This window comes from Oryctolagus cuniculus, chromosome 4 (assembly GCF_051225735.1).
Source record: "Oryctolagus cuniculus isolate XC-2025 breed Fujian yellow rabbit chromosome 4, ASM5122573v1, whole genome shotgun sequence".
Lineage (NCBI taxonomy): Eukaryota > Metazoa > Chordata > Mammalia > Lagomorpha > Leporidae > Oryctolagus > Oryctolagus cuniculus.
In genome coordinates, this window is record NC_142870.1 from 120,773,322 (window position 1) to 120,796,650 (window position 23,329).

General features: G+C 45.2%; 1 protein-coding gene across 10 annotated transcripts in view; it reads right to left on the minus strand.

Annotated features, from left to right (window-relative positions):
• Positions 1-9,167: 9,167 nt before the first annotated feature.
• Positions 9,168-23,329, minus strand: part of SCHIP1 (schwannomin interacting protein 1) — a 686,877-nt gene continuing 672,715 nt past the window's right edge. For all 10 annotated transcript variants that reach the window (XM_089332151.1, XM_089332150.1, XM_008266404.5 and 7 more), the window contains 5 exons: positions 20,261-20,378; positions 19,100-19,297; positions 18,094-18,217; positions 14,912-15,005; positions 9,168-9,801 (listed from right to left, as the gene is read on the minus strand). In XM_089332151.1, coding sequence (XP_089188277.1) covers positions 9,750-9,801; positions 14,912-15,005; positions 18,094-18,217; positions 19,100-19,297; positions 20,261-20,378 — 586 coding nt within the window. In that variant the 3' untranslated portion in view covers positions 9,168-9,749. The remainder of the gene's footprint in view (positions 9,802-14,911; positions 15,006-18,093; positions 18,218-19,099; positions 19,298-20,260; positions 20,379-23,329) is intronic.

A 23,329-nucleotide genomic window follows, 5' to 3' on the forward strand; every position in this document is an offset into this window, starting at 1 on the left:
CCAGAAGAATGGGAACATGCACTGGGAATACATCAACTATGGCTACCACTGACCACAAGAGCAGGATTTGGCTACAATATGATAGTGGAATAGAGACACACAAAGTATGTGTAGGGAGGCATAACTGATATCAGGACTTGGTTTTTTATTTACTTTATCTTCTAAAAAATATTGATTCCTGACTTTGGCAGCTCCCTGGATATCCACCTGTGCTGGGAGTAGATTCCAGGTGTTGGTAGACAGAGAGGGTTAAAGATATAGATGAAAAAAAATTTACACATATCATAGTATATATAGATGATAGACTTACATATGATAACTTTCCTGGTTCTCCAAAACAATTTGAGGCATCTACGGACTAAGTAAACTAATAGGTACATTACCCAAAGCTAATGTCTCATTTTACGTGTGCTGCAAATTCTTGGAAGCCAATGAAAAAAGGGAAACATTATGAAGCAAAGAATTTAGGGTAATCAATAGGGAAATTTGACTGTTGTTCCTACTAGCACCTGAAAGGAGTATTTCCCCAGGCACTTACGAAGTTGTCATTGTGTCATGCAGTAACTATTCGTCTGTAAACATAATAACACATTAAAAATATTTATTGATTTATTTGAGAGAGAGAGAGAGAGATCTTCCACCCACTGGTTTACTCTCCTAATGGCTGTAATGGCCAAGGCTGGCCTGGCCAAAGCCAAGAGCCAGGTGATTCTTTCATTTCTCCCACATGGGTGACAAGGGCCCAAGCACTTGGGCCATCCTCCTCTGCTTTTTCCAGGCTATCACCGGGGAGCTGCATTGTAAGTGGAGCAGCTGTGAACAGGCACCCATATGGGATACCAGCATCACAGGCAGCAGCTTTACCCACTATGCCACAATGCTGGCCTCAATACATTTTGTGAGGCTTCTCCTAAAATAACTTTCAGTGGTGGCCAATGTCGTATACTAAAGCATTGGCTAATGTAAGTCATATACTCTGTATAATAAATCCAGAATATTTTGAAATCTTAGAAAAGTCTAGCAGAAGCCAGGTCAACCTGTCCCAGGTAAGCAGTCAGCATTTCCTTAGCTGCAAATCACTTTAGTGAGAGTATGAGCTCCTTATCACTCCTTACAGTCTTAATCCCAATTTGCTTACATCATTTTTTAAATTTATTTATTTTATTTTTTGACAGGCAGAGTGGACAGTGAGAGAGAGAGACAGAGGGAAAGTTCTTCCTTTGCCGTTGGTTCACCCTCCAATGCCCGCCGCGGCCGGCGCATTGCGCTGATCTGAAGCCAGGAGCCAGGTGCTTCTCCTGGTCTTCCATGCGGGTGCAGGGCCCAAGCACTTGGGCCATCCTCCACTGCACTCCCAGGCCACAGCAGAGAGCTGGACTGGAAGAGGGGCAACCGGGACAGAATCTGGCACCCCGACCGGGGCTAGAACCTGGTGTGCCGGCGCCACAAGGCGGAGGATTAGCCTATTGAGCCGTGGCGCCGGCCTGCTTACATCATTTGTATTAGTAGTCTGGCTCCTAGATTCTTTTTTTTTTTTTTTTTTTAAAGATTTATTTTACTTATTCGAAAGGCAGAGTTACAGAGAGGTAGAGAGAGAGAGAGAGTGAGAGGCCTTCCATCTGTTGGTTCACTCCCCCAAACAGCCGCAACAACCAGGGCGGGGCCAGGCTGTGCCAAAGCCAGGAGCCAAGAGCTTCATCTGGGTCTCCCACGTGGGTGCAGGGGCCAAGTACTCAGGCCATCCTCCACTCTTTCCCAGGTGCCTTAACAGGAAGATGGACCAGAAGTGCAGCAGCTGGGACACGTACCAGTGCCCATATGGAATGCCGGTGCTGCAGGCCGGGGCTTTAACCTGCTGCGGCACAGCACCAGCCCCGGACCCTAAATTTATTTGGATTTATGAACCCTGCAAGTATGGGCACAGTCAATGGTCCAACTGCTTCCTTTCTAAACTATTCAATATATGTATGAATATTCATGTGCTTTTGCCTCTTCTTAGATGCATTTGATTCTAGTTTTTTTTTTTTTTAATTTATTTTATTTGTTTGAAAGGCAGTTACAGAGAGGTTGATGGCAGACAGAGAGAAAAGGGCCAGGGAAGATCTTCCATCTACTGGTTCACTCCCCAATTGGCTGCAATGGCTGGGGCTGGGCCACACCTAAGCCAGGAGCCAGAAACTCCATCCAGGTTCTCCTCCTAATGTGGGTGGCAGAGTTCCAAGCACTTGGGCCATCGTCCATTGCCTTCTTTTTTTTTTTTTAACTTTTATTTAATGAATGTAAATTTCCAAAGTACGATTTATGGATTACAATGGCTTCCCCCCCAATACCGTCCCTCCCACCCACAACCCTCCCCTTTCCCACTCCCTCTCCCCTTCCATTCACATCAAGATTCATTTTCAATTATCTTAATATACAGAAGATCAGCTTAGTATACATTAAGTAAGGATTTCAACAGTTTGCTCCCACACAGAAACATAAAGTGAAAAATAATAGATGATTTTTTTAAATGATGATGAAATCAGATCAGACCTATTGTCATGTTTAATCCCAGTGAGAGTCAAGTTGGGAGTTGATAATTTCTTTTTTTTTTTCTTTTTTCTTTTTTTTTTTTTTTACAGAGGATCAGTTTAGTATGCATTAAGTAAAGATTTCAACAGTTTGCACCCCCATAGAAACACAAAGTGAAATATATTGTTTGAGTACTCGTTATAGCATTAAATCTCAATGCACAGCACATTAAGGACAGAGATCCTACATGAGGAGTAAGTGCACAGTGACTCCTGTTGTTGACTTTACAAATTGACACTCCTGTCTATGGCATCAGTAATCTCCCTATGCTCCAGTCATGAGTTTCCAAGGCTATGGAAGCCCTCTGAGTTCTCCGACTCTTATCTTGTTTAGACAAGGTCATTGCCTTCTTAGGTGCACCTGCAGAGAGCTGGACTGGAAGCAGAGCGGCTGGGATATGGATGCCAGCATAGCAGGCAGGGGCTTAAGGTCCCTCTGGTACTCATCTTATCAAAGACTTCCATTCCCTCAGTCTTCTTTGAGGAAGAGGCTCTCACATTCACTCCTCTCCTGCACTTGGCTGTGCGGTCTGGAAAGTAGAACCGCTGTCTTTCTAAACATACAACGCTGCTACTTGCAGTGGGCTAAGTCTGATCCAGGCTTTGGGATGGTTTGGATGACTGGCCTGGAAACCGAAGCCAAAGGAATTCCCAATTAAAATGTTTTCATCTTGAGCCCAGAAGCCTGCGGTAACTTTGAGTTGGGAATGACCATGAGTCCTTGAGTCAGAAAACTGCAGTAGTCCTAAGATTTGGCTTTCATTTTTGGTGGGATGTGAAAGCAATGCTGCTTGCCTGGTCTTTGGGAGTGGAGGAAAATCCACACCAGCACCTGAAATGAGAGTTATTTGTATGTGAACTGCCTGCTTCTGAGGAGGCTGAGCCAAAGCTCCAGCAGGTCAGAGGCGCCTAAGGAGTGGAGTGGAGACAATTGGGAGGTTTCCCCGAAGCCGTTAACTGCCACAGACATGAACCAACTCCTGGATGCTTTTCTAGCCCAGTATTCTTGACAGTGAGTGCAATTTAGGAAGTGATACACATGTGTGTACTTTTTAAAAAAGGAAGTGGACATTCTGACTTTTTATCTTAGTGGATTGGAGAAGGCATTATTAGTATAATACTGGCACACCAGCTATGCAAATCAGGGGACTGGGTTGATTGTAAAAGAAACACAAGGGAAAGGAGACCTGATGTAAAGTTTAGATTTCAAAATCAAGGTGATATATTATCTAGGACTCTTTCTTTTGGTGGCAAATGGATAACAAATTTCAAGTGTGACCCCAGAAGTTCAGACTTTTATGTTTTCTTTTCTTAAATATTTTAAGTTATTTTATTTGAGAGGCAGAGTGGTGGTGGAGGGGAGGGGGTAAGAGAAGAGAGACCTGGGTCTGGGCCAGGCCAAAGATAGGAGCCAGCAACTCCATTCAGGTCTCCCACATGGGTGGCAGGGATCCAAATTCTTGAGCCGTCACCTGTTGCCTCCCAGGTACATCTATAGGATTGGAAGTAGAGGTGAGACTCCATCCCAGTACTCGGATACGGGATGCGGATGTCCCAATGGTGCCTCACCCTCTGTGCCCTGCCCCCACTCCCTGTTCCTACATTTGACTTTTCATTTTTGGATTTGCCCCTTCACTCCAAACCACATTAATTCTTGCCCAAGCGTCTGAGGTGGGGAGGGGTAGCTCAGAGATTGGCTTGGGCAGTGGGGGAAACTCAAAAGAATTTTCAGTTGTTCTCTCATTGCCTGCAAAATTCATCAAACCTCAATGACTCAGCCCCTTCCAGGCTGCCTTTGACAAATTGCCATTAGGCGCCAGTACTCCTGAGGGTAGGCCTGACTCTGCGCCTCACAGGGTCCCATTGTGACATCTTCATGGAGAGAGGCAGCCTGGGGCTCTCTGACCTCACAGAGGAGGCATTTCCCCCAGGCAATGGCTTGGCCTAAGGGGCTAAGCCTTGGGGAAGGCTTTTGGAGAAACTGGCCATAGCTGCAGGGGGCTGCTGGCGTTTGGGGTCCCCGACAACTCCGGATGAGTAGCTCTTCCCAAAGTCGCCCTCTCCCTGGAGAGCCAGACCTCTCGCTTGCCTTGTGCTGAGGCTGGTTTGGGAACTCCAGAGAGGTCCCTGTGTGTTTCACTCCCGCTCTTGCTCTGGTCAGAACTGCAGGGAGGCAGAGCTCTTGCTCCCATACAAACATTCCCACGCATAGCTATCCTTCCTGAAGCATTCATTACTTCCCTTAAAAATTACTGAGCCCAACACAGTTGCCTGGTGCTCTATTCGCAATGTGATTTGCATGTGAGATGATGACGCATTTTAGAATCAACCTGAGCAGCTGGGACAAGAGGGCTTTGGTTCACTGGAAAGAGGAAACGGATGCTTTGTGAGAACTAGGAAAGCCCTTGCCCCCCAGCCCCCACCCCCACCCCCAGTGCTTGTAACAGGCGATACCTCTTGTGCCTTGGACCCTTGCTTCCAAAAATGCTCTCAAGGTGAAGGGGGACCCCAGCCGTCTTTCCGATGCCATTTCTCACTTGGGGAAGCTCTGTGAGCTAAGCTGCCTCTTGGAAGGTGAGCTGACACTTCTGCACAGACTAAGTTCTCCTGAGAACTAACAGGCATCTGGAAGGGAAGTAACTTTATAAGGCAGAAAATTAAAGAACCCACTTCCAGCCTTGTCTCTGTTTAACCAGTCAGGATACACACTGCCATTTTCTGGAAAGTCAGAAAGCAAATGAGGTATTGATTGAGTATAAAAGATTAGAAAATCTGATAATAAATAGGCAGCAAGAAGGTCTGAATGCTGAGACTGGAGAGTGAAAATAAAATCACTTTTCCCATGTTTTGTGCTCTTTTACTGTGTGCAGGAAGTGGATTCAACACTCCTTTATTTATTTTTTTTAAGATTTATTTATTTACTTGAAAGGCAGAGTTACAAAGACAGGGTGAGATCTTCCATCCTATAGTTCACTCCCCAAATGGCTGCAACAGCCAGGGCCAAAGCCAGGAGCCAGGAATTTCATCCGGGTCTCCCATGTGGATGCAGGGTTCCAAGCACTCAGGCTATTTTTCACTGCTTTTTCCCAGGCCATAAGCAGAGACGTGGATCAGAAGGGGAGCAGCTGGGACTCGAACCAACGCCCAAATGGGATGAGTGCGTCACAGGCGGTGGCTTAACTCGCTATGCCACAGTGCCAGCCCTCAACTGTACAGTTTTTAAAACAAAGCCTGTGTTATAACCATAGGCAGAGCACTGTTCCAGACAGTGACACGTAAAGAGAAGCATGCTATGGGGAGGAATGTCCTACAACCAGTTAGCCTTGGTGAATCATTTTTACCAAAGCTAGTAAATGAGAGGCTTCTTGCAGTCTCAGAAGTTAGGACTCTTTCATTTTGCATGGCCACACCATTAGTTCCTAAATTATTTAATATAATATTAAATTATACCACCAGACTATAAGCCTCAATTCAAACATCCTAAAAAACTCTCATTATCCATCAACCCATCTCATAATGAATGTGTCATGTCTTATTTAAACAAATAAATGAGTGCCAGTGCAGAAGGGAATTGCATTTTGGAAGCATCAGAATTCAGATGGAGGGGGTGGGCAGGTGTTGTGGTGTAGCAGTTAAGTTGCAGCTTGGGATGTCTGCATGTCCTATTGGAGGGCTGGTTCATGTCTTAGTTACTCAGCTTCTGATCCAGCTTTCCGCTTATGTACTTGGGAGGCAGCAGGTGATGGCTCAGATATTTAGGCTCTGTCATGTAAGTGGGAGATCCACATGGATCTGGGCTCCTGGCTTTGACCTGGACCAGCCCCAGCTGTTGTGGGCACTTGGGGAGTCAACCAGCGGATAGACTCTCTCTCTCTTTTTTAAAGATTTATTTTATTTATTTGAAAGACAGAGCTACACAGAGAGGTAGAGACACAGAGAGAGGTCTTCCATCTGTTGGTTCACTCCCCAGATGGCCGCAACGGCCAGAGCTGCGCTGATCCAAAGCCAGGAGCCAAGAGCTTCTTCCAGGTCTCCCACATGGGTACAGGGGCCCAAGGACTTGGGCCATCTTCTACTGCTTTCCCAGGCCATAGCAGAGAGCTGGATTGGAAGAGGAGCAGCCGGGACTAGAACTGGTGCCCATATAGGATGCCTGCGCTTCAGGCCAGGGCTTTAATCCGCTGTGCCACAGCGCCAGCCCCTAGACTATCTATATATGTTACTCTGTCTTTAAATATATTTTTTAAATAATAATAAAAAAAGAACTCAGCTGGGGGTGTCAATTAGCAAAGTGTGGATTCAAGATATAGTAGAAACCATAGTTTTTCCCACACTGACACCAAGTAGATCTATGGTCACTTGGCCAATACCTGCGTATCTGGCATCAGTGGTTTCCAGTGGCCCCAGGCAAGTCCACTGCACCACTGAAGATGAAGCACTGGCTGTCTGAAGCTGCAATGGATGCTCAGGGCTGGGATTGCCTCAGGAGATCCCCGACAGCTGGTGTGGCACTTTGGGGTCCAGGGAGAGACGGCTGGGTAGCTTAAGTTTTAAGCTCAGAGGTGAGTAGCAACCTGTCCTGTTCAACAGCCAGCTCACAGAAACCAACACTCACTCACGGGCTGCATTCCTTTCCATTCTGAAGGGAAATAACTTGGGCCCATGATAAGTGATCGGTGTGAGAATTTAAGGTTGCTTGTATTGTGACATGTAAGACTGTCTATGAACAAAAGCAACTCTGATTCTTTTTTTTTTTTTAAATTTATTTATTTTGACAGGCAGAGTGGACAGTGAGAGAGAGAGACAGAGAGAAAGGTCTTCCTTTTGCCGTTGGTTCACCCTCCAATGGCTGCCGCGGGCAGCACGCTGCGGCCGGCACACCGCGCTGATCCGAAGGCAGGAGCTTATCCTGGTCTCCCATGGGGTGTACGGCCCAAGCACTTGGGCCATCCTCCACTGCACTCCCGGGCCACAGCAGAGCTGGCCTGGAAGAGGGGCAACCGGGACAGAATCCGGCGCCCCGACCAGGACTAGAACCTGGTGTGCCGGCGCCACAAGGCGGAGGATTAGCCTAGTGAGCCGCAGCGCCGGCAGCAACTCTGATTCTTATGGGCCGTACTGTTCTGAGTATCTCTGAGAAAGGAAACAGAGCCAGGGCAGATTCTCAAGTTCAGTCTGCAGATGCCATCGCGACTGTCCAGGGACAGCAGGGGGTCTGTGGGAGGCTCAGGCATTGACTCTCTCACCTCTGCCTTAGTTGCCAGCGCTCTAATTCCGGCAGGAACATGCGTTAATGAAAGCGACCTTCTGAAACTCCACCTGGTGGGAGAAGTGTGTCATCTACTTTAGACTTGGATTTTTTTTCATGAAGTGGTTAAAAGTTTTAGAATAGCAGCCACTGGCCTTGGAAATCGCATAAATACAAGTGTTCACATGAGGAACGCAGCAAATGGACTTTTGAGGCAAAAAGAGACTCTCACAGAACCAGCAGCTATTGAATCGTAACACGCTAAAATTCCAGATTCATGACGTCCTTCAAAGCGAGGTTCAGAGTGACGCACAGGGAAATACCTGAGAATTGAGAGTAAGTACTTTATGCCAACTTCCCTGACCTCTTTAGCTTTTACACTGGATGTATGATTCCCTTCATTGAGTAAACCACTGGAGTAACCTGAGACTACAGATTGTACTACCTCTGAGAAGAAAAGTATTATTTTTTTAAATGCAAAGAGGTTAAGGTTATAGGATATTTTTATCAACAAATATTTGACATGTGCCTTTGAACAGAAACAAGCGTGGGTTCTGACGTCGCTGACCTTGGGCCTTCTTTAAATCACATACATCTCCTTTGGTCTTTTTTAAATACCTCTCTCTCTCTCACACACACACACACACACATACACACATAAACACACACACACACACACACACAGTTGTCCTGATCATTTACCGCCTTGCCTATCTTCTGGAGCAATTTGATTTTAACTTCCCCATGGGGGATTTGGTTCTGAAGCGGTGAGGAGTGAGGAAAGCTAGCCGATAGAGGGCTTGCTGTGTAGAGTCAGAAATCAAAATGGAGTGTGGCTAAAAGCTAACTGCAGATCTCTTGCTTCTGTATATATTAACTTTGCTTGCGAATGGCTGAGGGTGTATCTTGTGAAACGATGCAGGCCCAAATTCCAAGGAACTGAGAAAGGACACAACCTGAGTGTTCTGCCTGTGCCTGAGTTGACAGAAATGGGCCCTGCACTTTTTATCTTACAACCATATCTTGGGTTTGTTATTGTTCCTGGGTTTGTTATTGTTAACTGTTATCTTACAACCATATTCTGTTTTTTTTTTTTTTTTTTTTTTTTTTTTTGTGCACTGCATACCAGGGATTTGAAATTGTGAGCCCTAGTGGACAGGATACTATAAAAAGCTGTGTAACTTGCTGTTGGGGGCCACACTCTGGTGAGGAGTCGGTCCTGATCAGCTGTCTTGCCTCTCATTTTCAATAAAATCCATGTGTGATGGTCACTGGTTTTTCTAATATTCTATTTTAGCTGATGGCTGATGAGTGGATGCAACAGCTAGTGAGCAAAAAGACATATCATATGAAACAAAGTTTTAATTTTTATTTTACATATTTATACATAAAACTCTCAAGGAACCCTCTGAATCCAACAGAATGTTAATAGCACATCTAAAAATGAACTTCAGGTAGTCAACATTCACAAAATGTTGAAAACTGATTAAAATATATATATTACGGGAGCTACAACTTCACTAGGAGGCAGGCAGGTATTTTTTGACTTGGATAGCACCGTCATTTACAGTTCTTTAAAACTACAGTGAAGAATGAAAGTAGTCAATGGTAAAATACTGCTCCAACTGAAAATCTCTAAAACAAATAAAAATAAATTTAAAACTACCTTCTCTGATTAACCATGATTTGTGATGGTGTAAGTACTGTACATTTTTTTGTAACAATATTTTATTAAAATGCCTGATATTAAGTGGCACAAGTAAAAAATTAAAATAAATTAAGAAGCAAAGGCCAATCACTGGACATTAAGCTTCAGACATTATCAATGACTAACACTGATATTTGTTTCTGCGCCACCTTTAGCAACAGCATTTTTACAACCACAGAAGCAAAATGAATTCTAGCGTGTCCTCCGGTTGGACGGCTTCTCCTCACTTCGCAGGCATCTTCTCTGCCAGGTGCTTCTGCTGACTTTCAGCATGTCTGTAAAATGAGTAACAGCCACTGAGCAAAGGGAGGAAACAGCCCCACCGCCGGCCCCTCCTCCAAACTGAGGTTCAGAGCTGCTCAAGGGGAGATACAGGAGGATTAGGAAACAGTACTTTATCCAAGCTACTTACCCCTTTAATTGTTTTATAATACACACAATGCCTTTTACTGGTACCCTATAGGGGTAACCTGAGATTTAAAGATGCCACTCCCTTTGACAAGCAAAGTGCTGTGTTTAAAAATGAAAAGAGGTGAAGTGTCTTGGATATTTTTATCAACACACATTTGACAAGTGCCTTCTAGAAGGCAGGCACTGATCCCGGTGCTGAGGGGACAAACAGCAAACACAGAGACAGCAGAGAGAAAATAAATGCTGATCAGAAAGTTAAAACGAGGCTGAGTGCCTGCTTTAAACAACACGTACATAGAGATGCAGATGTAGGCTTCAACCAAGATGTAGGCATCAAGGCTCCTGACAGAACCTAGGGCTAATAACTGAATTCCCTCTCACATAACTAATGTTTCTCCAATGGCAAGCCCTTATGGATGTACAGAATTTCCAAATATGAGTGAGTACCATCCGTCCCCTAATCCCTACCCCACACCGCCCAATTAATCCCCTGGGCATGATCATGGTAGTGAGGTGGGGGCGGGTTGGGATAAGTCTTATGACCCGTGAGCCCAGAGTCATGCCCACCCAGCAGCTGCATGGTGCAGTCAGAAGAGGAGGAATGGCCGCTCCGTTTACATCACTTGAATGGGTACTTCCTGGAGAGAAGGATATGATGACTGTGAAAGACAATGGTTTTGAAGGAAGACCATAGGAAATGATAAATTTAGGCAAGAGAAAAACATCTAAGGCTGTGGTTTCCATCTGTCATCAAGGGTTTAGGGATAGTCTGTGTGTGCCTAGACTTGGGGTATTAGTGACGTCAAGTTTAATTCATTGGTTTTAGGCTGAATTTCTGTTTTCTCTGGTATAGAGAAGACAAACCACAAATACTTTCAGAAATAGGGAAGTGACTCCAGTGTCCTTGCCACACTCAGCAGCCCACAAATAAATGGTGACACTCATCTGACAATAAACTACTCAGGGAAGACATCTGCTCTCCACTCCTTAAACAGTCATCCCTCTTAGCAGATGTCAGGGTCTTGTTCCTGGGGACCAAAGCACGTAGGTCATTTTCATAATGTAGCCCATAAGTAAATTCAGCACACTATTTTGCTACCTAGTGAGCTACAATTCTACTGCAGCTAATTAGATTACAGTTCATCAGTTTTAAAATGTGTGTGTGTGTGTTTGCACAAATAGAAACATCAAAGGATTTTCTGAGAAGGAAATGAAGACAGTAAACAGCTCAGAAAATATCAAAAGTTGAATGTTATTCTAAGACAGACACAAAAAGATGAATTTCACTAAAACTGTAAACAAAGGAGAAGGGTTTCAGTTCATAAAACTAAAAGGTTCTCATCAGTAATTTGCATTAAAATCCTATTAAGACTCATTGTACTCAAACCCCCAAAGGATGTTTTTTAAATAAGAATTGCTCGTGAGGACCTACTGTGCATCTGGCAAGCCCCCACCTAGGCTCTGGGAACATGAATGAAAAGTGGTGCTGTCTCTACTTTCAGGGACTGTATGGGGATGGCACACACATAGAACTCAGTGTGACTGGACTCCACATAGTAGGAACAGGATGAGGCCAAGAATACAGAGAAGGGGGTCCTAATCTGATCTTGGTGATCAAAGTCTGGTTCATGTAACAGCCAGTGGAGCCTGTCGCACCCACCCTGTGACTGCTCATATTCTGGAAATAGGCTAACATGGACTGACTTAGGGCCAACTCTGCAGCAGGTGTTTGCGTGTGGGAGTCATCCGTTAGGAAAACGTCCTGTTATGCCACAAGTGCCGCCTGATGAGGTGGAGTACAGTCCTACACTGACAACGCACCACAAGGGAGCATGACTGTTGGCAAGCAAAGTCTCTGGAGGTCTGGAGTACTTCTCTAAATAGGGGTCACCTAAATCAGTGGTTCTCAAATTTGACTGTATATTAGAATCAGCTAAAAGCTTTGAAAACTTCAGATACCTCCTCCCCCTCCACCCTAATAATTAGATCAGCATCTCTAGGGGAGGGGCCCAAGCATTGGGAGTTTGTAAAGCTCTCCAGGTGGCTCTAAATTTAAACACTGATGGGCGCTGACACCAGGAGTTGTAGGAGTTGGACAGGTAAAGGGAAGAGGAGAACCAAGTTTCCTAGCAGTCCCCATAGCCACCCTCTCAGCCTTTCACTATGTGGCCACAGGACTCTGTGACCATGACCTTTAGGAATATTTAGGTGCCCCTGTCCCCTCATCTGCACACCCTGGGTAATAAGATAACTTCTGTAGCCAGGACTAGACATAGAACCTCTCTCCACCAAACTAAGGGCATTGTAGAGGCACCATGTCCTATCTATTGCAGAATTACTCAAATTTAAAGGGTTCCCAAGACAGCTTTAAATTTGTGACCCCTGGGTCAGGTGTTTAGCTTAGTGGTTAAGACGCTGGCGTCCGACATCAGAAAGCCTCAGTCCCCTTCCAAAGACCTGCTCCTGACTACAGCTTCAGCAGCAGTGACAGCTCAAATAATTGAGTTCCTGCCACTCACACTGGAGACCTGGATTGAGTTCCCAGCTCCTGGCTTCGGCCACTGCAGGAATTTGGGGAGTGAAGTAGCAGATGGCAGCTTCCTCTCTCTAAGTATAAAGAAGCAATTAAGTTGGTGACTCCTTTCCTTTTAACCTCATAGTCCTGCCTACCCTGATTTCCATGATCACACAATCTGAAAGGTACAGAAACCTAAGCATGAGCCCAACACTTTGAGGAACGGGAAGAGGGCTCCCAATGTCCCTCTTAATGACAAATGCCAGCCTTGCCATATAGAACTAGACATATAGAGAGGGCAGAGGGTCTCTGCTATCACAGGCAAATCAAAGCGCTTACCAAAGAGCTCATATATATTTTTTTTCAGGAAACTTCGGTCCTGGTTCTCTATTTCACCACTGATTTCCCATCAACTCAATATTAGTGTGCAAATTTATTGGGCTCACAAAACGGAATCAGTTTTACTGTTGTGTTTGGTGCAGTGCCTCAGTATGTCTGTAGATGGCAATAATACATTTGAGTGTTACTGTGATTTCAGTGTTTCATTTGCAGGCAAATGTGCTCAGGGAGCATGAGGAGGCTTACTGGCGTCCTTTGTCCCCCCACCCCCACCTCTTTTTTTGGTTAGAGATGAGGCTGTATAATATTTAAAGGACATGAAACAGAGGGCTGTCCATGGGTCTTCAAAGAAAAGGCTAAACCCAGTTTTGCAGCAGCAACTGTTTTGCTACCCAAACTATTTTTTAACACTGCATCCTCAGCAAATTACTTTCACCAGTGTTCCCACTGAGCTGGAGCCCTCTGGCAGGTGCTGAGGGCAGCATCAACATTCACGTTTCCAGGCTTCTCAGGGATGATTCTGGATGTGACTGTGACAAGGAGTGTTCTGGCTTCCCTTGGGAAGATTTCTACTCTCTGAATACGATTCTTGGGATTGAATACAATTATTGCCTTCTGGCTTATTATTAATTTTATTATTATTTTCTCATTAATCAAGAGATAGAGAGCTCCCAAGTGTTGGTTCACTCCCCAATGGCTGGGTCTGGGCCAGGACTAAGCTGGGAACTGGGAATGTAACCCACGTCTCCCATGTGGCTGGCAGGGACCCAACCTGCCATCACCTGCTGCCTCCCAGAGTCTGCATGACCAGGAAACTGGAATCTGGAGCCAAAGCCAGGAAATGAACCCAGGCACTGTGATATGGGAAGCAGATGTCTTAACCATTAGGCTGAAAGACTGCCTCTGTCTTCTGGTTTAATGAATTCGCATGTACTGTCTAAGAAATATGAATTATAAATATGATTATAAGACTATTTACAGTATTTCATGTACTTTACATGCATGCTTTACAATGTACATACATGATATATAATGTACACATATGCTGGGATTTCCTAGTAGGAAAACTACTAAGAAATGCAAGATCCTGGGCCAACTTAAGCTTACTTTCCTTATCCCTTAGCGGGGTAAGCATTCCTTCCCTCTTTAAGAGAGGTGACTGGAGCCCAGCCCAGCTAGAAATCCAAGTCCTGGAGTTTTCTGGTGAGAACAATTTGGTTGCACTGGGGCTGTGGAAAGATGCCAGGGTCCCTGCCTTCTGGGCATGGCAGAGATGCCCAAGAGCTGGCTCACATAACAGCTGGTGCTGCTTTGTGGCATCCGCCATGTGGCGCTCACATGCTGGCAACACGCCAGCACTGAATGGCTTGGGCCAACTCCCCGGGGGGACAGTCCTTCAGGGCAAAGGTCTCCGGGGTCAGAACTGCTGACCTGATTTAGGTGGAGGTATAAGAACTCCTAATGCACTGACAGTCCATCAGAAGGGGAGGCTGGCTGTCAGAAAGCAAAGCAAAATACTCCAGGCACAAAGAGACCAATACTGAGAGAGCTCACTCATATGTGGAATCTGTGTAGGCCAACCTCATCGAAGTTGAGAGTGGAACAGTGGTCACAGTGGGGAGGGAAGCAGATGATTGGCCAATGAGTCCCAAGTTACAGTGTGCCAGGAGAAATAAGCCCCAGCATTATGCTGGCACGAGAGAATGACCATACATGTACTGTGTATTTCAAAAAAGCTTAAGGAAGGCTATTTGAATGTTTTCATCACAAAGACACGATCAGCCTTGGAGAAGATGACATGCTTACCCTAATGTGAACATTATACATCCATGGATGCATCCATTTAAAAAAACCAAGGCAATGCATTTGGTAAGAGGGAGTTCTGGCTGTGCCCCCTCTGTCTAAACAGCTGATATCAACAAAGCTCAGGGGAGTTAAAGAAATAAAGGAGGAAGCTCTCCAGAGCTAATTCTTTTTTTTTTTTTTTTTTGGTCATGTTCATTAAGAAAAGATTAAGTTTTATCAATATACTTTTTAAAAACTTTTGCCTTGTGTTGGTCAGAGCCAACTGTTGCCCCTGGGCTCTTTGCCCGCTTTGGTGAGGCTGAGGCCACACTGACCTGGTCCAGTCCTCGATGTCCACCAGCATGGCATCCTGCTCTGTGTGCAGCTCATCACGGATGAGGAGCAGCTGCACCAGCTCTTCATTCAAGCCTGCGACGAAGACAGGAAACCACAGCCATGTCAGAAGGTGGAACTACACAGGCATCCTCACATGTGTGTCACGGGCCCATCGCAAAGGACAGGCACCCAAGCCCAGCAGGCAGAGGTATTCCCGTGAAGACGCAGATGCTCCTATTAATGTCTCTTAAGCCCCGAAGTCCCCAAGTGGAAAAACATGACCAGTTTACAGAACCAGAGAGGTGCTGGAAGAAAAGGCACAGAGTAAGAAATAGCTCCAGATTATGTTCCCATTTACAAGGGCAACAACTATCAGCTGTTAGGAGAAGAGCTTGTTAGCAGCAGTGGGATTCTGTCTGGAAGAAAAGTGGACAGCCAAGTCTGCAGCACTTTGCTCTCAAGATGTTCCTGACACTGAGAGTCGGAGGGGCCCCTGGCACCTGCCAGTACCTCCCCAGACGCCCAGCTGGAGGGGCTGCCCCTTGGGGAGGCTCACAGGCTCTGCGGTTCCCTGGCCCGGAGGAGTACCAGGGCTAAGTCAGACTTCCGGAGTAGCCAGATGTGTGAGACCTGAAGAAACAGCCTTTCAAACATCTGCACAGCAAGGGTGCCAAGGACAATGTTCCTCAGGCTCATATTGGGCATAAACTGTATGTAGACAGAAACCTATCTAATCTTCTTAAGTCAGTGCATTGGGTTAATGTGGCTCCTGCCTCTTAAACATATGAACTAGTAAAAGGTTCTCATTCAGAGGTTAGCCTTGTAGCTCATGGGTTAGGCTGCTGCCTGCAACAATGGCATCCTGCATGGGCACTGGTTCAAGTCCCAACTGCGCCATTTTCAATCCAGCTTCCTGCCAATGAACCTGGAGAGGCAGCGGATGATAGCCCAAGTACTTGGGCACCCTGCCATCCAAATGGAGACTAGGATGGAATTCTAGGCTCCTGGTTTTGTCCTGGCCCAGCCCAGGCCATTGCAGCCACTTAGGAAGTGAACCAGCAGATGGGTGATCTCTGTGTCTCTGTTTCTCCCTCTCTCTATATATATCTCTTACCTTTCAAATAAATCAAATAAATCTTCAAAAAACAAAAGGGGGGGGAGGGTTCGCTCTTGAATTCCCCCATCTGAGAAGCTAAGAATCAGAGCTTCTAGGTCCAGACGTGGGGGAGAGCACTTGTCTAGCAGGAGCTCTGGGCAGCGACACAGGACACAGAAGGCAGTGTTCAGACGGCATCCCTGCCCCTCACCCTTAGTGCCTTTAGAGATCCTAGCTTCAAATGATACATTCTCCTGCCTTTAGTTCAGACTAGCTTCCAATTTTAAAAAGAGAAAAATCACACGAAAAGAGGTCTAAAATTTCATCTATTCCTGAAAAGGACTAGAGAGCAATTTTATTATTTAAAAATCTAAGGAAGGTGTTTTTGTGGTAAAATACCAGAAAAGCTTTTCAGGCCTGGAAAGAATGACAATGCTAATAAGTAATTCTCAACTAAAAGGCAAAAGAACCCTGTGAACCCAAGGTTTCTTAATTAAAATGTGAAGCCATTTCTCTTGATCTTAGAATAATATTGAATGTGTTTAGTTGGCTCTGAATACAGCCATATCAGACCTACTGCAAACATTTCATTTGTTCCAGTGGGCTCTGGGGCTGGCTGTGTATACTACCACTCATTAAAGCACCTGCATATCTGAAACCTTACTACAAAGGAATCCACCCCTCCACCCTCAATGAAGTTTTAAAGTTTTTGTTATGGAAATTTCCAAACCCAATGATAAGTAAAGGAAACCAGTTTAATGAGTTCACATGGATCCAACCAGTTTAAACAATTATTAACACATGGTCAATCTTGAATCACATTTCTTTTTCTCATACTGGATTATTCTATTCTATTCTAGTCTATTCTATTTGGCAGAGAGAGAGAGAGAGAGAGAGAGTAAGAGAGACAACGTGCTTCTATCCATTGGTTCACTCACCATTTTCCAAATATCTGAAAATGGCTATGGCTGGCCTGGGCCAGGCTGAAGCTGGGGGTCAGGAGCCCAACTCTCTGGGTCAGGACTTGCTGTCTCCCAGGACAGGCATTATCAGGAAGCTGGGATCAGGAGCAGAGCCAGAACTGGATGCAGGCACTCCAGCATGGGCTGTGGGCATCCCTTATAGAGTTTTAACTGCTAGGCCAAACATCCAACCCTGAGTGAGTTTACAGCAAAATCTAGACATCACATTATTTTGTCTTTAACCGCTTTAGTATGTATCTCTACAACACAGAGACTTTTAAACAAAATCACATAGCCACAATCCCTGTATCATACCTAAAGCTAATCAACCAATCTTCAATGAAACATTCAATAAGGTTTCAAAATTTCCCACTTGGCTCATAAATGCTTTTTTATAGTTGGTTTGTTTGAGTGCTTTTGGTTGCCATGTCTCTTTTAGTCTGTAAATCCACAGGAGTTTATAGACTCATGCATTCCAGAGGCTGGAAAGATGCTGAATACATGTGGCCTAACCACACTGTCTAGGTGAGACTGTTCTTTGATTAGGCCAAGCAACTCCCTGTTCCTTGCAGGACCAATCATCTCGAGTGAGTAGCACTCACAGCCCTCTGGACATTTCTGTTAGAGGTGCTTCTTCATTCTGGGAATAAAAGGCCCACTCTTCATCACCCTGTAATTTTCACATATTGCTCAAATAAATTCCCACCACTTGGAGTCTCATAAAATAGGCCTAATTTGATTTGACTCATGACGATGATACCTACAACAAATGTATGCACAAGTAAAGAAGAAGGCATAATTATATAATAAGTGACTCATAATCATTGAATTATATTCTATAAACATATGTTGTGAGTCAAATACATGCACTGTGTTAGGAGCTGGGGATATAAGATAAGTAAAAAGGACCTGCAACCTCTTGGAACCTTGAAAAACTCCTAAAGTCTCTGAATATTTGACAGTTAAGAAAAAAGAATCCCTAAGCAACAACAAAAGAGCCTGTGATTCTCTTCCTTTTCTTGGAAGCACAAAGGAGGGACCCAGTGAAATGCTGAACCAACAAAGCAGCACCATCCCACTGTTTTACTGTTAAGACCCCATGACAAGCATATCTCACACTTACTTTCTATCTGGGAATGGAGATCATTCACTATCACCTGTAGCTGCCCAATAGTCATGTCTCGCAGGTCAGTGGGTTTTAAACTCCTTTTCATCAAGCATTCACTTATATGAGGCATGTGGGGCAGCTGAAGACACAAAGGGGAAGAAACAGAGGTGTGAGCAGAGCTGCAAGCACACTGAACACAAGACTGGTTTTCCCTTAGGAGACCCACCCTCATTCACTCACTGCAATTCAGGTTGTGTGCTTGAATGGCTTCTGAGGTTGTGACCGGCCCAACGCAGGGCCCTACCTACACACGCTCCATTACCTACCACTTGCATGCTGCTGGTACCACAATGCTACACTACCAGCAACAAAAGCCTTGTGATTTGATACAGGCTGTGAGAACCATAATTATTATAGCCCATGAATTAATGTCAATGATGTGGATAAAATTAATGGCATCAGCTACTGTTTAATCATTTTGTACCAGCTGCAAGCATTGTAGGATATACTTTAAAGGCTTCATCTGGTTGAGTTCTCATGACTGTGCACTGACATAGGTGTGATTATTTTCATTTTATGAGAAAACTGAGACCTAAGTGACTTGTCTAGAACGCAATGGCAGTCAATGGCAGCTTGGGACTTAAACTCCAAAGCCCTGGCTCTTACTTACTATGCTATGCTGTCTCCACTGAAAGGTGGTAGTAAGAACTAGAGCAATTGTGAGTTGGCCACCACTAAGAGGTTTTTGAACTAGGCCCATGACAGCTGATATTGCCCCCAACAAACATGGTAGATATGAATCAAGAGCAAAGTCTGCTTTTGTGAAATCTGTTGCTGATTTGTCTTTAAGTGGAAGGTACAGTAGAAAGGGAAAAGAAACAGATTTCATTATTTCTCAATGACAGTACTTTTTACAAACTGCCTTGGAGAAACCCCAGTTTGCACAACTCTGGGAAAGGACTGGGACAGCGTCAACCACTGGCAGCCCTCACCCGCCTGCGCTTCAGTGTTTGCTGCTTACAAGATCAGCGACGGGAGACTTTTTCCTGTTCTGCTTTTCCACTTCAACTTGCATTTTGGCCATTGGTTTGGCCATGGCAAGGGCCATTTTGGCTTCAGCTTGCAATTTCTTTTGCCTTGTAAGGAAGTCCATGTCATCCAAGGATTCAGATTCCTCTTCAGTAGTGTCTCTATCAGAATAGGAAGAACTCTGTTTGCTCTGCAAAGGGGAAAAACAGCAGGCTGAGCGTTCCATGCCAGTTAGCATCACTTGGAGAGGGTGACAACGTGCCTGGGGCCCTCTCAGGGGCTGAATTTCCTCCATCACTCCAACTTGAGCTGCTGGATTTGACCCAGATGAATCTCAAGTCACATACAAGAGGTCTACCATGCAATACAATCTAATTTTCACACCAACAGGAGGGGCACTAAAAATAATAGTGTAATCAAGAGTATACTTAATAAGAAAATATACTACAGGAGATACTTCAAAAAGACCATGAAAAATGTAATAATGGAAAAAAATACGGTGCTTTGGGTACAAAAAATTCTTGAAATTCATCCATAGTTTTCCCATAATGCATCTTCCATGGACCTTTGAAGGCCTCTCATGTTTATGACAAGCCTGAGACACTTCTTTAATCCTGGGTCTCAAGTTTCCTAAAGTGACCAGACACAACTAAGTATTCATTGCCAAGTGAAGGCACTGTGTTGGACCTCAGATCTCAGGTATCCAATGACTCACACAGTTTCTACTTGTTGGTCTTTGGTAGGAAAGGTGAGTGATGCAAACATTTCTCACACAGAGGAGAGAATTCTACCAACAAGCACCAATGATAATTCAAGCAACTTTTGTGATACACACGGAAGGAATGAGCTCACATTTCTAAGCCATGGTGGGAATGGGGACTGGTATTCAGCATATTTTCTCCTTGATAATTTTTTTGGAACATATCTGATTTATGGTTTCATAGGAAAGTAATCATTAACTTTAATAAAGCTTATGTATTCTTTTAAGTCACAACTCTGATTTTTCAATCACTGTCCAATCTTAGGAGCATGCAATTTCAAGAGATGCTTCTTTTGTTAACCTCTGCAAGGTTTGTTCCACATTCACAACAGAAAAGCAGCTGAATGGCCAGGAAAGCAACACTGCACACTGGCTGGTGACCATTGGACTCACCATGGGAGACAAGGGGGTGTCCAAGCTGGTTTCAGTCTTGCTGTCGTCAGCATCGCTGTCCTTATCACTGCCACTGTCGTTGACAAAGCATATCTGCAGGTTCATCCCACTCTGCAGTCTAGGAAGAAACAAACAGAACACACATTCTTCTTTGCTATTTGTTGCTTGGCCACAGCCAAAAGGACTGCTGATGTTTATGAACAGAAAGTAGTTTTATGTGTTCTTCATAAGAAAAGTGAGGGGCCACTATTACCCTCCACTTACAAATGACAATTTTTATTAGAAGGTTTCCTAACGTTAGATTTTTCATGCAACTTCCACATTAAGTGAAAAACGCTTTAAGACTGGCGTAGTATAGCAACCAGCACAATACCAAACACACAGTTGACCTACGATTCAAGTGTGCTGAGTCACTGAGTGTACAGTCCTGTCAGTCAACATGAATGGACTCCTCAGCCGCAGAAGGCTGCCTGGTGTCACCAAGGGTCCTATCCCAGGGGACAATCCAAAGAATCTCACTAGAGGTGGCATCCCACGGTCATAGCTCTCTGAATACAAATTCCTCTTTTTTTTTTTTTTTCTCAAATAGAATAGGGTCCTCTGAAAGAAGGCATTATTTAAGGCACTTGCCAAAAGACAAGTGATGTCACTGAACAATATCACAGGTTCACCCCTGAGGAATGTAAAGAACCCCACACCTGCTGCAGAGCCCTGCGGGCTGCCTCCCACACGCAGGGCCTCCGAGGCAGGGAGCTCTGGGGAGCCCATCCCCTTCGTGGCCGTCCCGGAGTGCTGCGCCGCCGGGAGTGCTGCTGCTGGAAGCACAGTCACAAAGGCTCAGCCCTCTGTGTGTCTAACCTGATTTAACATAGGCACGGCAATTGTTACAGGGAGTTACTGCCACCTGTTGTTAGACTCTGTAATGACTGAAAGCTCCAGCTCTGTCCACAGTGAGGAAACAGGATCCCCAGGGGACCAGCACAAGCAGGGAGAACCCCACCAAGGGCTGGCGGGAAGCAGGCAACAGGTTTTGCTGTAGTTAGCTCAGGGTGCTAGGAGTCAGCTGGACTCAGCTTCTGCATCCTCACTTCTTTCTCTAAGAACAGTCTGTAAGTTCTATGACCTTCAAGTTTCTTCACCTGTAAGATGGGGTGAATACTGCTCAATTCAATGTTTTGGAAGAAGGACTGACAGAGTTTGATCAGGGCAGGTGTTTGGTGCAGTGGCTCAGAAGCTACTCGGATGACCCCATCCAGTATGGGAGTGTCTGGGTTTGAATCTTAGTTCCAGTTCTGATTCAAGATCCTTGCTTCTGCCCCCCTAGGGAGGCAGTGGGTGATGGCTCAAGTACTTGGGTCTCTGCCCTCCATGGGGCACATGTGGATGGAGTTCCTGGCTTAGGCCTGTCCAGCCCCAGCTATTGTGGGCATCTGGAGAGTGATACAGCAAATTAGAGGTTTATCTCTGTTTCTCTCTCAAAATAAATAACAAAAAAAATTTTTTTTAATAAAGAGAACAGAGTTTAGAGCTTGGCATCAGGCAGGGGCTCTGCATGTCAGCTCTCTTCCCTTTTATACTCACTCAGATCCAAGACAAAGGAAGACTGAATGTTGGAGGTGCTGTGACTTTCTAAGGGACTGCCAAAGCCACCCACTCTAACACCTCCCGCTTCACCAGACCAACCCCTGATGCCGCATCACCTCTCTGACAGAGGCATCCTTCTACAGAGTCGGGACCTGTTTCCTTAAAACTTTCTTCCACTGAGTTTTTTCTTTTCTGGAAAAATCTAATATGTTCAGGTTACTTTTTGATCCCATCAAATTTTAGCTTGAATGTGTAGTTGGTCTAAGAGAATAAAATCAACCCACATTTAATAAAATGCAAGATCTGTATTTTGAAAGATGGGTTGGAAAAAAACTACAAATAAAAAAGAGATACAAGAGTTTTGGTGCAAACAAGGTTTGAAATCCAGTTTTTTTTTCATAATATAGGTTTTCCATGAAATTTTTGAAGACCCCTTGTACGCATGGATTTAGTTTGTTAGCACCAAAATGTCGCTCCCCCTCTTCGTGGAGGAACGACACAGGACCCTGCGCTGTTCTTTCGTCTGCTCGGCCCTCCCCGGGTTTGCTGCTGGTTCTTCCCGGGTTGGCTACTGGTCCTTCCACCTCCGTGGAAGGGCGGTTCCCCCTGCCACATTCCCCACTTCCGCAGGGGAGCGGCACACCGCCGGCCGGCTCTCTCGGGGGCTGCACAGGTGTTCCCCTTAGATGTTCCCCGTAGATGTTCCTGGTGAATGCCGTCTCTCTCCTCCTTTATAGTCCTCCTCCGCCAATCCTAACTCGGCTGCCCACACGCCGAGTACGCTGCTCTCCTCTAATCAGGAGTAGGTCCTACAGTTTATTGGTTGAACTGGAGGCAGCTGCGTAGAAGCTGTTTTCTCCTCTCCCAGCGCCATATTGTGGGAGAGCAGATGCATAGAATAAGTCTTAATTCCAGTAACTCAGTCTAGTCCGGGTTGCTCCCCACACCAAAATAAATTTATCTTTAATGGCATTACCTATGAACTTTAAACAATATTTTAAAAGATTTTTCTTTATTTATTTGAAAGGCAGAGTTACACAGGGGGGTGGGGGGAGAGAGAGAGAGAGAGGGAGAGAAAGAGAGAGAGAGGGGCCTTCCATCTGTTGGTTCACTTCTCAAATGGCCACAATGGCCAAGGTTGGGCTAGGCTGAAGGCAGGAGCCTGGAGCTTCATCCAGGTCTCTCATGAGTGCAGGGTCCCAAGCACTTGGGCCATCTTCCGTTGCTTTCCCAGGCACATTAGCAGGAGGGTGGATCATGAGTAGAGCAGCTGGGGTACGAATCAGCACCTGTATGGGATGCTGGCATGGCAGGCTGTGGCTTACTCTGTTTCGCCACAACACAGCTCCCCCCACCAATGTACTTTTAAGTACTTTTGTACATTGTAAAGGCTAGTCAAATCCAAATGTAGGATCGTATAGCCTTTTCTGTCTATTGAGTAGATAAAGTCATGAAAAGAAGTGTCTGGCAATAGGATACAAGATT